Source organism: Limanda limanda, chromosome 11, assembly GCF_963576545.1.
Source record: "Limanda limanda chromosome 11, fLimLim1.1, whole genome shotgun sequence".
NCBI classification, from domain to species: Eukaryota; Metazoa; Chordata; class Actinopteri; order Pleuronectiformes; family Pleuronectidae; genus Limanda; species Limanda limanda.
Window position 1 is genome coordinate 24610265 of NC_083646.1, and position 14814 is coordinate 24625078.

General features: G+C 40.3%; 1 protein-coding gene across 1 annotated transcript in view; it reads left to right on the plus strand.

The window, feature by feature from the left end:
- Nucleotides 1-14814, plus strand: part of LOC133014794 (zinc finger protein 236-like) — a 53399-nt gene that overhangs the window by 17477 nt on the left and 21108 nt on the right. The window contains exons 7-17 of the mRNA XM_061082059.1: nucleotides 664-786; nucleotides 2600-2773; nucleotides 4238-4415; nucleotides 4838-5110; nucleotides 5634-5837; nucleotides 6059-6191; nucleotides 8388-8648; nucleotides 8836-9068; nucleotides 9253-9354; nucleotides 12507-12649; nucleotides 13857-13957. Of these exons, the coding sequence (XP_060938042.1) occupies nucleotides 664-786; nucleotides 2600-2773; nucleotides 4238-4415; nucleotides 4838-5110; nucleotides 5634-5837; nucleotides 6059-6191; nucleotides 8388-8648; nucleotides 8836-9068; nucleotides 9253-9354; nucleotides 12507-12649; nucleotides 13857-13957 (1925 nt within the window). The remainder of the gene's footprint in view (nucleotides 1-663; nucleotides 787-2599; nucleotides 2774-4237; nucleotides 4416-4837; nucleotides 5111-5633; nucleotides 5838-6058; nucleotides 6192-8387; nucleotides 8649-8835; nucleotides 9069-9252; nucleotides 9355-12506; nucleotides 12650-13856; nucleotides 13958-14814) is intronic.

A 14814-nucleotide genomic window follows, 5' to 3' on the forward strand; every position in this document is an offset into this window, starting at 1 on the left:
AGATCCGTTTTCGTTACGTCTTCGTCTCGTCTTAGTCATGGGAAAAGGGGCGTTAACGAATATTTATCGTTATCGTCAACGAAATTAACACTGATCCATTATAAGACTTGTTATAGTTGGCTGTGCTAAGCCTATAGTCTCTCAGGCCTTGTAAACAAACAATTGTCAATAGAGGGTCAAGCAGTAACATCAGCTTTGTTCTAACAACTGAACATGGTTCTGCATTCCTGTACATACATTTTGTGACTGTGACAGTGGAGATAATTTCTTAATATGTTTTCCAATGTTCGGTGACTGGAATACTTCTATTGAAATCACCTTTTTCTCTCCCTCTGCCGTTTATCTCTTATCCCTTTTTCTTATAATTTAAACCTTAGTTTCAAGTATATATATGTATACATATTTGAATGTTTCTATTTTTCTTTGGATGTTTCTAGCTTTTTTATTTATATTTTTTATTTAACAACTAATGTAACCAGGCAGAGACAAGAGAACTAAGAATTTCATTGCATTGATAACTTGTTATTTCTGCATATGACTATAAAGCCTTTGAACCTTTGAACCCTTGAACCTTTGAGAGGGGCAACATTTGCATAGTAGCCAAGGAATAATATCTTGTTTATGTGTGCATGTGTTTTTTTGTGTGTTGTTGTTGTGTAACAGACCAAAGGGGTACCCCTGTTTCCATGCATGGACTGCAGCTGTGTATTTAAGAAGCTGGGTAGCCTAAACGCCCACATCAGCAAGATGCACATCTCTGTGATCGAGGTGCCCACCAGCACTCAGGTGAGAGAGCAGCATGTCGAAAACATCAGCAAAAACTTTTGAATCCCCCAAAGTAGTTTCAGTCTCTTGAATGTGCTGTAGAAGTTTAATGTAAACTGGAGTTCTTGGCACAGTTAGTTATGATTTGTAAGAAGTCAATGTCTTTAATCACACAGAGATAGACAGAATAGGGTTCTAAGGCTTCAAAGGTCATGTTAGTGGCTCACTTTTATGTCAAACAAGATAACTTTGTTTATTTGTTTATTTTTTCATTTGAAGACAATTTATTAAGTCACCATTTTACTGGGAATGAGATAAGCCATTTTAATCGTCTTTTTAACAGAAATATGACAGGGACAAAGAAACAAGGGAACAATGGCAGGAGTAACAAACAGCATTATTGGCAAAAATTGATTTGTTGCTTTAGTTTCATCAAACAAATCAACTTTCCAGATGGTTGGTAGCTTTATCTTATACCCATTTTGTTTATTAAAATTCAGGCTTTTACTTTCCCTCCAACGTGTTGCCTCTTTTCATTGCTCTATTTACTGCTAGATAATAAAGCTGGTTATATTTCACAATTGGCTTTTCACTGTGCCCAATTCCAAAAACTTGTTGAGTATTCCGCTTCATTTGCTGTTAAGCTTTTTCCCTTCTGACAATCGAGGAGCTTTTCTGCCAGATTTTCCCTGGCTCAGAGTCTGAAATGCAGAGTTGAGCCTCCCTTGTCTACAACAGTGGTAATAATACATCAGCCTTATTGGGTAATTATTAGGTGATGAATTACAAATTATTACTTGCACTTGAGTGATGTTTATGCCTGTACACCTGCTTACTCAATAAGCAATCAGCCAATTATGTTGCACCAGTGCAGCTCATGCAATCATGCAGATTATGGCCAAGAGATTCAGTTTAGGTTCCCATCAAACCTCACAGTGAGGAAACAATGTGATCTCACTGACTTTGATCGTTGCATGATTGTAAGTGTCAGACAGGCTGGTTTGAGTATTTTTGAAACTTTGTATCTCCTGAGAAGACAGTAAAAACTGCCTCAAGCTGTTTTCAGACACAAACTCCTGAAAATGTCTGGAAAATTTGATGTGGACATGTTCTGGAGTATGCCTTGTATATATATGAAGAGTTCAGCAGGATATTTTCTGAATCAAAAGTGCTCATGACAACAGGAAAATCTCCCGACCATTCAGGCGAGGCGTCTGGGTTTGGCATGCTGGAAGCAGGACACATAAACCACATGTTTTGTTTTTGTTTCGGTACTGGTCTCTCTCCTCATCACTAAAGCTTTTGAAAATTCATGTCTTTCCAAGTTGTAAAACCTTGGTCAGATATAGATCTTGGCTGAGGCACACAGATAGTTGGGTTAGATTTTGGCATCGACAGCATGAATCCAAAAACCTAACCTGCCTTTTGTCAAAAAGTCCCGGCTGATGATGCTGTAATGCTGCGGGGCATGTTTTCTTCATTGTTTTCATCATTTGAAAGCGTAGCCTATCTGAGTACTGTTGACAATACTCATCCCTTTATGGCCATAATTTACTATCTTCTAATGTCAAAGTCCAGCTTGACAATGCACAATGTCACAAAACATTAGTCTCAAACTGGTTCCAAAGAAATGACAATGAGTTCAGTAATGTCAGTGAACTCCCTGCTCACCACATCTGAATCCAACCGAAAATCTTTGGGAAGTGATAGAAGAGGAAATCGGCTGCATGAATGTCTAGAAATGATGTCATGCATCATGTCAATGTCTTGTTAAATCCATGACATGAAGAACTGGGGCTGCTCCTCATTCCCTTCCCTCTTTCTTCCCCCGTAGGAGACAGAGACGACAGGCCAGGAATCGGGGGTGTCAGAGGGCGGCGAAGGGGTGACAGATGTCATCCAGCAACTTCTTGAGCTGTCTGCACAGGTCAGTGGGGAGACGGCGCAGCCACAACCTCCAGAGGCAGCTATTACCATGGAAACCTCCATCAACCAGGACATTTTGCAGGTAAGTGAAACAGATGCACTCGCACTAAATGTATTAGATGATGGGAACAAAAGCCAGTAGTATTCTGGACCCTACAGGCTGACTGGAAACCACATACTGCAGACCAAACCTTTATTATTCAAACTTTCAGTTTAAAGCGATGCACACCCTCAGCTCCAGGTGTCTAGATGTGATGTCCACTCTTAAAGATTTAAGTACGAACAATTTGTTATTTGGAAAATGTTCCTTGTCTTCCTGTCTGCAGGGTGCTGGCAATTAAGCAAAACAATCACGCACACTTGTCAGTTGTTAGGTTAGAGTCAGTGGAACCTTTTATATGGACTTGATTTAGATGGAGATCACAAAGGCTGCAAAGGCAATATATTGGGACACAGAGAGAGATGAAAAGAAGAAATATATATTCCTTAAACTCAAAAATTCCCCTGATATGATATTTGTTTGAAACCAAGAAACCATACTCTGTCAAAGTGCTTTTGTTTGCCCACTGAATGGCAGGGTGTGATGAGTTTAGAGGGGACCAGTGAGCAGAGCACAAACTTAGGGAGCACTGAAAATATATACAGGATATGTAAAATAATCGAGATGGCTGGAGAAGGGTGTGGGAGGGGGTGGATGAGGCAGACTGGAGTGTGGAGCAGGTGAACGAAGGGCAGACTGGAGAGTGCCTGAGTGAGGGTGGGTAATGGCGCTGAACCCAGAGCTAACTGGGCTGGAGGTGTTCGTGCAGGCAGATGAAGGGGAAGGTGATCTTGAGCAGAGAGGCAAATTACAAAAAGGCAAGGAGCAAACACGTGCAATCAGAAAGTCCCTGAGTAGTAATGAGATGGGGCCGAGTATCTACCGGTAGTTGATAACAACAATCTGTCGATGAGTGAGAGGAGCGCCGTGCTCTTCTACTGCCTTATTACAGAGTACTGAATGGTCAGAGGTCTTCAGAAGTGGGAAATGGGGTCATGCCTGCGCACACTCACACACACACACCCACACAACCACACTCTGCATACAGACAGACAGGGGAAACAGACAGACACAAGAGAGACGAGGAAACCACAGAGCAAACTGGGAAACCTCGGCTAAAAGCCAGGATCATGACACAGGGTTTTTCACGGGGATGGATCCGTCTGGGGGGAAAGATACAGTATTGTAATGAATTTCCTCTTGAAACCTTTATGGATCAGTACTTCAGGAGAGTTGAAAAGAGCCTGAAGCACAATTTGCAGTGTTCAGCACTGAAATTTGGTTTCAGACCATGGCTTTTTTGTCAGTATTTGCCAAATCATGACAAGCCATACCCTATATATTGAATATTAAAATTACAATAATAAATATTTTTTACATAATTTGGTTATATATCTTTTTTTGTTATGTTTCATATGATTTGATTGGTATATATTAACTTTAGTTAATATGCATATGTTTTTTTAAGCTGTGGCCTGTGTGCACATTTCTCTCCTGTACCTGCAGCAAGCTCTGGAGAACAGTGGGCTGAGTGTGGTCCAGCCACAGGGAGACGCCATGTCGAGAGAATCGCAGAACCAGACCACAGATGGCGCTGCTGTAGAAAGCAAGAAAGTGCAAGGCCCAGACAAACCATTCAGGGAGAAGAAAAGGAGCATTTTCAAGAAACCCATACAAATGCCAGGTAGGGGGTAAATTTCATGACTATTTGATTTGTGTTCAAGTTCTACAGAGTTGATGCCTTGGTGCCTTTCAGTGAAATTACTGATTGACCCTACTTTTCTCTTTGGAAAAATCCTCAAATTTAAACCCAGTTACGTTTACTTAGTAAATTTATTATGTCCAATTCTTATTCATATTAATGAGTTCAGTAATTGACTTAACATTCCAAAGCTTGAAGATATCTGCATTTATATGAACATAAAATAATGTTTTGCTTACCTGCTTCTGATCAAATTAAATAGGCATGATTTTTCTACGTTTGAAAATGGCATTAACGAATTGATCATTCTTTATTAAAGAAGACAAATGAGTATAGCTTTAAGCTGCTGTAGCATTCAACTGACATAAACGATGGACAGCTGCCTCATGCTTTTCTTTTTCCAGGCTCCATCAGGGAAGAGAATGGTGTACGCTGGCATGGCTGCCCGTACTGCTCCAAGGAGTTCAAGAAACCCAGTGACCTTGTTCGCCACATCCGCATCCACACCCACGAGAAGCCTTTCAAATGCAAACAGTGCTTCAGAGCTTTTGCCGTCAAGAGCACCCTCACAGCACATATGAAGACGCACACGGGTATTAAGGCCTTTGAGTGTCACTGCTGCCTGAAGTGCTTCTCCACTTCTGGCAGCATGAAGGTACACATGCGGCTGCATACAGGTGAGAAGCGGGTCCACTTAATGAAAGGGTTATAATTAAAGCCAAAAGGAAATGAACATAAGGTCACCCCTTTTTTCCCACTTTAGTCTGAATAAACAGAACTTTAACAGTTTGTGTGTTTATCACACTAATGGCTATGTTATAGCAGTGTCTATGTTAGGTGTTTACAGTAGTTCCAATGCTGTTGCTCTAGGTTTTATTTTAGGTTTTAGGTTTGTTATTTCTCATTGCGGCTTTGTTCTTATATGGTTTCATATAACTGTCACTTTTTCTTGTGCTGTAAATTGGTTCTATAGGAATCCATATTGTCTCTTGGTAATCAAAAGGCTATGCAACCTTTTATAGCCAAAAACAAATAAAATAACAGGAGCTCACGTTTTTGGAATATGTTTGACTTTCATATTGTTTGTTTAGATTGGTTTAGAGATAGTATTTCTGAGTTAAATTGGATTTCTCAGTATGTATCAAAGTGCATATGTAAACCTAATTCTCCAAATGCGATGCTTTTCCCCACTCTGCTCAGGTGTCCGTCCTTTCGCCTGCCCTCACTGTGACAAGATCTTCCGAACATCAGGCCACAGAAAAACACATGTTGCTTCTCACTTCAAAAGCGTGCATCATAAGAAGCACAAATTTCCACGGAAATCCAACAAAGCCAAAGTGTCGAAAAGCAATCTACCCCTTCCTGACATCCCCCTGCAGGAACCCATCCTCATCACAGACTTCAGTAAGGGCTCATGTCGGCAGGCATATGTTATATATATATACACGTTGTGTTGTTCCATCTGTTTCTTGATTGTAAGCATGAACACGCATCTCCTGGTGTCCTTGATGAGGCGGAGGTCATTGTCCAGTGGCTTTCTTGCTTGTGTTTCTGCACAAAATAATATATAAACAAATAACCCTTCTCTCAAGACTTATGTTGCTTATCCATGTTTTGCTTAATAGGCCTCGTCCCATCCCAGAACCCACGCCTGGCTTTCCAGCAGTACCTGGAGGTGGTGGGCAGTGAGCGGCCTTATAAGTGCCAGTTCTGCAGTAAGGCCTATAAGAAATCAAGCCATCTGAAACAACATGTCAGGTGAGGCTTCTTTATAACAATGGTTGTTGAAACTTTGATGGGGATTATTTCTCTCTCTTCTATGTGTGACAGTTGGATGCCAAACTAGACCAAACAAATTAGGTCATTATATTCTGCAGCAATTTTTGTTTGAGCCATTAAAAATAATTTATATACAGTAACTCTATTTAAAGCCTCTTCAATTTACGTCACCATCCGGCTATGCCGCTGTCCCAACTGTGTCTACACTGTGTATATATATTTTTTTCTGAAAAGTAGTAATTTCTAATTTAGTTGTTATGGATAATATTTCGTAACGGAAGCATTTATACAAAAGGAGAACAAAAGGTTGCCAAGGATAGAGCCTTGGGAAACACCACAGGTCAATGCTAGTTCTATAGGATATTAACCAACCATGTTTGTATGCATAACAAGTCCTCAGAGAACGATTCAATGTTTGCTTAAATATTTTCCCAAGAGAACGAATGTTTGCCATTTACAATATTCAAAAAATGGGCTGACCTCTACAACTAGGAGATTGATGGAGTCTTTACAGTTGGAAATCTCAGAAATCTGATTATAGTTCTCAAAAACCTAGGCTCCTATCAGACAGCTACAGAGAATAGTGTTCAGCTTGGGAAGTTTACTTTGGCTTAAGCTTTAAGTCCCCAATATACCATCAAACAATAATTATCAAAACAACCTATTATACTCATATCCATAGTATTCTAAATTCAATACTGTATGTAAAGGTCTTTTCCGGAAATGTACCTTTTCATTAGTGACTTGTTTTAAAGGTGACATATTAGGCCCATTTTTCCGCAGTTGATATGGTTCATTGGGGTCTTAATGAAATGTCTGAAACATATTTTGGTCAAAATACCACAAGGATCATTTAAAACAGCACCCTTTTTACCCTGTCTAAAGCAGCTGCTCCTCAATTGAGAAGGGCTGCTCCTCAATCTCACTCAATCTCACCCCTCCTCCCTCCTTCAGATTTTTAGCTATCCATTATCTCTGTAGAAATATGGGTACTGGAGACAAGATACAATCTTGCAATCATATCGTTTTGAACCAGAGTCAGGTGGGCCAAAGCCTGGCTCTGGGGAGAGACGGGCCCGCGAGCTGACCGGCGGGTCCGCGAGGTGACCAGCGGGCCAGCCGGCGAGCTGACCGGGCCGGTGGAGCCGAGCCATGTAGTGTGACTATGACGTGTGTTCTGGTCATAATCCCATTCGACGCCATCTGGCATATCGTTTCTGACATGGAGGAACCACAACAAATCGCGGGAGGTTTTTTTTCCCAGAGTTTTGGACGGTAGACATGCTAGATACCCAAATAAACTTGTAGAAGCACTACAAAAGTGGAATTTTCATAATATTTAAATCCTGACATAGATGAACAGTACAAGCTCTTTGTTAAACTAACTTAAAAATGACCTTGTCAATCCTGCATAAGATGTAGAACATTGAAACAGCAGCACTAAGAAAGATAAGTAGTCTGAGCACTCTAATTTTCTTATCTATGTATCTCCGTAGGGTTTTCATTTTGACACCACTTGTCTTCATTTCAATACTGAGAACTTAATCTATATCATGGTGCTGTCGTCCTTGCAATGCCTTTAGATGGTTGGCGTCCCTCCATTTGTCTTCCTTGTTGGCAGATTTAGGATTATAGCTCGTATCTCAAATAGAGCATCAATATCTGCCACCAGTGACAGTTCCTTGGATTCCCTGATGAATTTGGAACAGCAACACCTAAAATAATACATCAGGGGGTTTGAGTCATACATTTTCATGACAGGTCACTCTGAGCCACGCATGCAACTTCCACATTATCAGGTAGTGGTTTCTGTTCATTTAGTTCTTTCTCCGAAATATTTCTGGTTTTACAGTATAAATATTTCCACATTTTAGATTGTTAGCATTAAATGCAATCATTTCAAAATGTTAGTAAAAGCCCCCAACAAACTCATATTAAGCAAAATGTCTCAAAGAGATGGTAGCTAGTTTATGACATGGCTGAAAAGAGGTGCTGCAGCAATGGACAGGATGAGGACAGTGATTAATTTTCTGACCATTAGAGCATGTAAACCTTTTCAAGTAATTTCACAATTTAATACAATGAAACTTAATTCTGAGCATAATGTGTCTCCTTTAAGACCAAATACTGAAACTGCACTTTAATGCTTAACTGCCATCCTTTATGTCACGGCAGGTCTCATACGGGAGAACGACCCTACAAGTGTATCCAGTGCAGTCGCGGCTTCGCCTCCTCTGGAGTGCTCAAAGCTCACATAAGGACACACTCGGGCCTTAAGGCATACAAGTGTCTGATGTGCGACACCACTTTCACCACCAGCGGCAGCCTGCGGCGCCACATGACCACCCACAGTGACCTACGACCTTACATGTGTCCCTATTGCCAGAAGACCTTCAAGTCATCACCCAACTGCAGGAAGCACATGAAGACACACAGGTTGCGTGTTTATGTCTTGTGTGTTTTACTTCTCACCACATACTTGCATACCATAAAGTGCACTAGATATGCAGTGACAAGAAAGGACTGTGAAGACTAGAAAGTAAAAAAATAAAGTAAATAATTCTAAATTAGAATTCGAGGTGTTTAGATCTAATGATTTGTTTTTCTTGATCCACCAAACCAGGTATGAATTGGCCCAGCAGCTGCAGCCCGAGGAAACAGATGATCCACTTGGAGCAAGCTCTGTGGCACATGATATGCAGGTGGAAATAGAGGGTGATTCCCTCCAGCAACAACCTGCAACCTCAGTAGAGCAGCGAAACATGCTAGAACTGAGTCAGACAGAGGTTGTGAATGGAGGTCAACAAGTGACACTGGAGGCACCTCTAAGTGATCAGGCCCTGGTACAAGGGGAAGGTAAGAATAACTTATGTGGGATTAAAGGAAAACACTATATAAACTGTCCAGTGCAGTAGTCATGACCTCAGCTATCCAGTTATTTAATGACATTTCAATGGTATATGAAATTCTGTTTACATTGCATACAAAGAAAGTTCAGTGTTATAATTCAATTAAGTAGAATCTTTTTCTGTGTTGACAGATTCATATGTGGCCACCCAGCATTCTTTGCCTCAGAATATCAGCCAGTTTGAGACACCAGCACTTCCCCAGCCTGCCTTTGACCAGCAAGCTCTAACGCAAGGTATTGACACGCACGCACGCACGCACGCACGCACGCACGCACGCACGCACGCACACACACACACACACACACACACACAAACACACAGATTTAATTCATCAAGTCTCTTTCATTCTGGATATTTCTCATGTCAGGATGCAGCAACCATTTAAAAAAAATCAGTAATGTCTGTAAGGCAGAGAAATGTGCTTGTGGGTGTTTATTGTCTTTAAAACAAAAAAGTAGAAAATCTGTGTAAACTGTATTCTTTCTTATCGTGCAAAACAAATGTTGCTTACATACAATGAACTGTAGCAACACATTTATGTTCCAGTTATTGCCTTGGAGTGTTTTCTGCTGTGAGGGTCAATTGAATTTGCAGCATGTAAATGTTGGCCTCAACAACATAAGATATCATGATACATGAGCTTTAAGAAGAAATCATCAAAAAAACAACGTTAATGAACAATGGCAACTTTCAATGCCCAGCTGTTGTGGTGAAATGGCTGTTTTTGTTTTTGAATCTGTTTAAGCTAGATTCAAACAGAATTTTTAATTTGGTACATGAAACAGCTGAGAAATTGCCTTGTATCTCACTGTTTCCTTTCTTCCCTCTCCACTGTGGAAAACAGTGTAGTGCTCTCAAACATATACGATCGCTTCTTTACTCCCACCAAACAACTCATCATGTTCCCACCATTCCAACTGATTGTTGTTGCCAGCCTGGAATCTGTGTCATCAGAACAGTGGTCCCTGGGCAGCTGCTGCAGGCAGCAAAGCAAACTGACAGCAAACATCTGTTTGGCACATCTACCTTTTCCATTCTCTCAGGAGCCACTTTATCTTTATCCTTTTAATCCGTCCATAACAGACCTGGAGTTTCATCATCTTAAGTACAGTACAAGTAGAGTGTCATTAAATTTTCAAGGGTACAGACTTCATGTAAGATGACTCTTGAAAATCTAATCATATATAAGGCCACAAATAATAATTATGTCATGGCTCAAGCATTAACACTGGCATTATTATTTCATTGAAGTCCTAAAGTTTGTCTGATATTCTGTGTTTGCTAACAACAGACGTCTCTCTTATCTCAGGATCTCGTTCAGTCAATTGCTGCAGCTCCAATATTACATGTGGACGTGCTGTGCTTTGTTTAAGACTCACAGAATGGATTTGCAGCAAATTTAGTGACTCTCAGCCATAGAATGTATGAATACTGAGCTACTACACTTCCAGACACCATACACCTTCAAAACCACACACAAGAAGCTTTTGGCTGTTTTCCTTGATGGATTATACAGTATATATAACACATCTAGTGCCCAAATTACAATGGCTGAAAAGCAATTTGACACCTAAATGTTGCATTAGCAGCTGTGTGTCGTTTCAGCCTTATGTTCTCAGCTCTAAAGTGCTCCGTTGTGGCTTAGAGTTGACTGATAGATGAGAGTTGCAATTTAGTTTCAAGTTGAGCTGTCTGTCATGTTGAGGAGGAAAGTGAAGATGATGATAATGACCCAAGCCTTAAGAACCAGCAGAATATATTTTGAATCTTGATGTACAATAGATAGAAAGTACAATAGAGTAGCACTCAGTGGAGCACATACCTTAGCAATCCACTTTAAATTCAAATTGCACCAAATTACACACACTCATCATATCAATCAATTCCCTAAATGTGCCAGATTTGTCACGGTCCATTAATTAGTCTCTGGGAAATCTGAAAATAGTTAAAAAAAAGTATTTTCTTGCAATGTTTAAGGAAGTGAAAACCTGCTCTGCCCCTGGACGGTAATCCAGCTGATAAAGGGTTCAAACCAAACCTTCGTGGCAGAGGTAATCATTAGATATGGGAGGGGACATATGGTAAGTCGAGGTAACTAGAATTCATGTCAGGATTGACATTATCTTGGTGAGAGCAAAGACTCTCAAGGTTCTTCTCTTGGCAGGTGCAGGATGCCCTAACACAAAATGTAAAACATCCTAATCTAAAGTATTCCTGCTGAAGCCTTGTAAGCTCTCAGGTCAGCCACTTTGGTCAAGCATAATAAAAGAAACATTAAGTCACAAACTTTCCTGAGTTATGGAGCAAAGTTCTATGGATTCAGAAGAAAAACCCATCTCTATCAAAATGATGGAAACAGGAAAGTGTGGAGAGAAAAAAAAAGGAAAAGCTCATAACTCAAAGCATGTCACCTCATCCGTCAAATAAAGTGTGTGGATCTGTAAAGGCTTGTAATGTGTGGCTCTCAGTGGCACACAAGCATTTATTGATAACGTCATTGCTGACAGAAGCAGCAGGATGGATTCAGAGGTATAAAGGGGCAGCTCCGTGCTCAGATTCAGCCAAGTGCATCAAAGCTCATTGATGGCATTTCATTAGTTGTGAGGGCAAAGATCCTCAACGTGTATGCCTGAAGCAATATTCTGAAGAGTTGGAATATCTTTGACTGACTGAGAAAGTCAGTCAAAGAACTTGAACCTGAACTTGAATGAGGCTGCAGTAACTCTCTGGAAAAGCATCCACAGGGAAGATAACAATCTCCCGCTTCAGGCAGCCACTGACTGCAATAGATTTCCCCATCCATCCATTCATCTAGCTGAAATAGGATGATTCAATTAAAGCCTTTGTATTTATTGTGTAATCCGGCCTCAATGGAGTTTTATTTCCTAGGACAAAACAACCTAGACTGTGCCTTCTGTGCCACAGCATGACCCTTTTTCAAATGCTTTGGTTTCTGCAAGCTATTACACAACAAGCAAACAACGGTTTCTTTGAGAAAGAGCCGATGAATGACATATGGCCTTGTAAACAGCCATTATGTTCACAGAGTAAAGGCAATGCTGTAAATCATCCAATATCTTTCTGCTGCAGACTGAAGTTGAATAAACTCTGTCCCCTCAGTTTCCCTTGTTTCCAATTATTATTTTTGCTGAGAGGAAGTTTGGCTTTATTGACTTGAGTTGCAGATGCTGTTACGACTGATAATCTTCTGGCTTCAGTTCGGTGTTGGTTTGCGATTTTATTAAAAGTTCTTAATTATTTGATCAAGCATTTATGTATCATAACAAATCCCCAAATGTCCTGTGTGGATCCAATATTTCAATGCTCATAGTTTTAAATCTGATCAGTGACTCACAAACTGATGTTATCTGTGGGTTCTTTTCAGGCTTCACCATCAGTGAATCGAACTACAGTCAGTCCCAGTTCACCACTGTCCAGCAGCTGCAGGATTCCAGCACCCTGGAGTCCCAGGCACTGTCCTCCAGCTATCACCCCCCCAATCTGATGCACGTCCCCAGTGATGAGGTGGTGAGTAGTGGACTGCTTGGGCCTGACATTCATTTTCCTGGCCGCCAATTCTCTTATCTCACTCTTTTTTTAATATATGGTGACCGACAATTTTATAGCAAGGTATGTGATTGATTTAAATCCAGTGAGTTGTAGGTGTAGTCTTGACCTTGCACCACCGGCTCCTTCTTATAAAGAGGATGATTAAAAAGATTATATTCAGGAATAAGTAGCTGCATAGATTTGCATATTGATAGAATACAAACTAATCGTCTTGAAATTTTACTGAAAGTAAGTTGCTGACCGTTCTTTAACATATAGAATTCATTTTTCAAATTTAACCAAAGATTGGCTTAATTGATGGACTGTTAATCAATGATTATGTATGATACAGGAAAGCATCATTGTCGTAATTCTTTTGTCTCTATTGTTCATCACAGTTTATAATTAGCGGTTTATAATATAAAGTTTTTATATTAAACAGATATATTAAACTCAACAGTGTGTTAGAAACTTTTAGGGAATAATGTATGCTTGTTTTTTTTCTGGTCAGTTTTATAAAAAGATTGATACCAATTTCCAGACCTTGTGTGAAATGTGGAGCCGAGGCAGGAGGCGGTTAACCTAGCCTAACATAGACACTTGAATCAAATGTTCCAACATACACCAAACCACCTGGAACAGTGGACAAACTGGTTATTATTTCCTGTCAAGAGGTACATATGGCATGTAACTTCATGTAAATGCACAAATTGTCCTTTTTGACATTTTTTGTCAGAGTACAGATTGGTTTTATGTTTTTTACACATACACACACACACACTCCAGTTTTTACAACATTGGTAAAACATTGCTTCCTTGTCCCTTTCCTCTAAATTTACAAACCTGCTTTGCTTTCAACACCACCCATGTACCTTTTCACCTCTACCCTCATCCATTGTGCTCTGTCCCTTCATTGACTCAATTCTTTTGACATAACCTTATTATACAGGGAAAGGGGTTTTCGAAAACCCTTAGTTAAATATACAACTTTTTGAAAGGTACTTGTAGTGGTAATTTGTCTAAAGAGCCACGCTCGCTGTTTTCCTATGTTCCATTTATACTAACCGTATCATTATACATGACAAACATGGAAATTGTTTTCTGAACAAAATGTCAAACTATTCCATCTGGTGACTTATTTGCTTGTGAAATGATGCATTAAGGTCCTTTGTCTTTGGTTATCCAGACGAATGGGCTTCTTCAGCAGAGCAGTGAGAGTGAGCTTCAGCTGACTGATACACAGGACTACCAGGACAACAGTGAAGACAACACCAAAAGATCCTACAGGTTTACTCTTGTGCTATTATGTCTGCGCGTGCGTGCATGTGTGTGTGAGTCCGTGCCGGTACGAGTGGCTTCATAAACTAGGCGCTTTTAAATTCCAACCCTTTGTAAAAGCAGCAGTTTTAATAGTTATTAATTCTCAATGCCATCACTGCCTGTCTTCTCCACGGACCCTCTGAAAGCTCTGTCAGAACAGAATTATTGAAGTGTGATCCTTTAGATCAACTTTCAGTAGTCAGATCCTGCATTTGAATGGGTCAATCCAAGACATTCAGTGACCCCCCCCCCAAACCTGTCCTTTTTGTAACCCTTCTTGATGTTGTTTACTCTCTGTTCATTGCCTTTTCAATCCTCTCCCCTCATGCAGCCGCCTCTCTGCTGGATGCTGCCACAGCTGCACTCCACTATAGACTTGGCATTAACCATGCAATGGAGCAAAACCTGTTTTTCACCTAACTGCTTGCATTTCAGGCAAAAAGTTTAATGTTTGTGCCATCAAACAATGGGAACTGCACTCTAAGTACTGTGTGATCCACCATTAAGGCTTGATTGCACTGGCGCTAAACATTGGTGTGCAGAAACTGTTCAATAAACTTTCAGTGGATAAACAAAATAAACATGTGGACATTCACATTCTAAGTCGTGAGATACAGATGATGTTTTTTGAGGGCAGCAGGTTAAAGGGATAGCTCGGCCAAAAATGAAAGCTCATCTACTCACCTCTATTCCAATGGAGGGGTTGGTGAAGTGTTAGTTTCATGGGTAAACAGAGTTGCAGCTAAATCCAATACAAATTTTAGATGTAAAAAAAAATAGAACAGAAAAAAACAATGCCTCCATACTGCCCCTGTGATGTCATC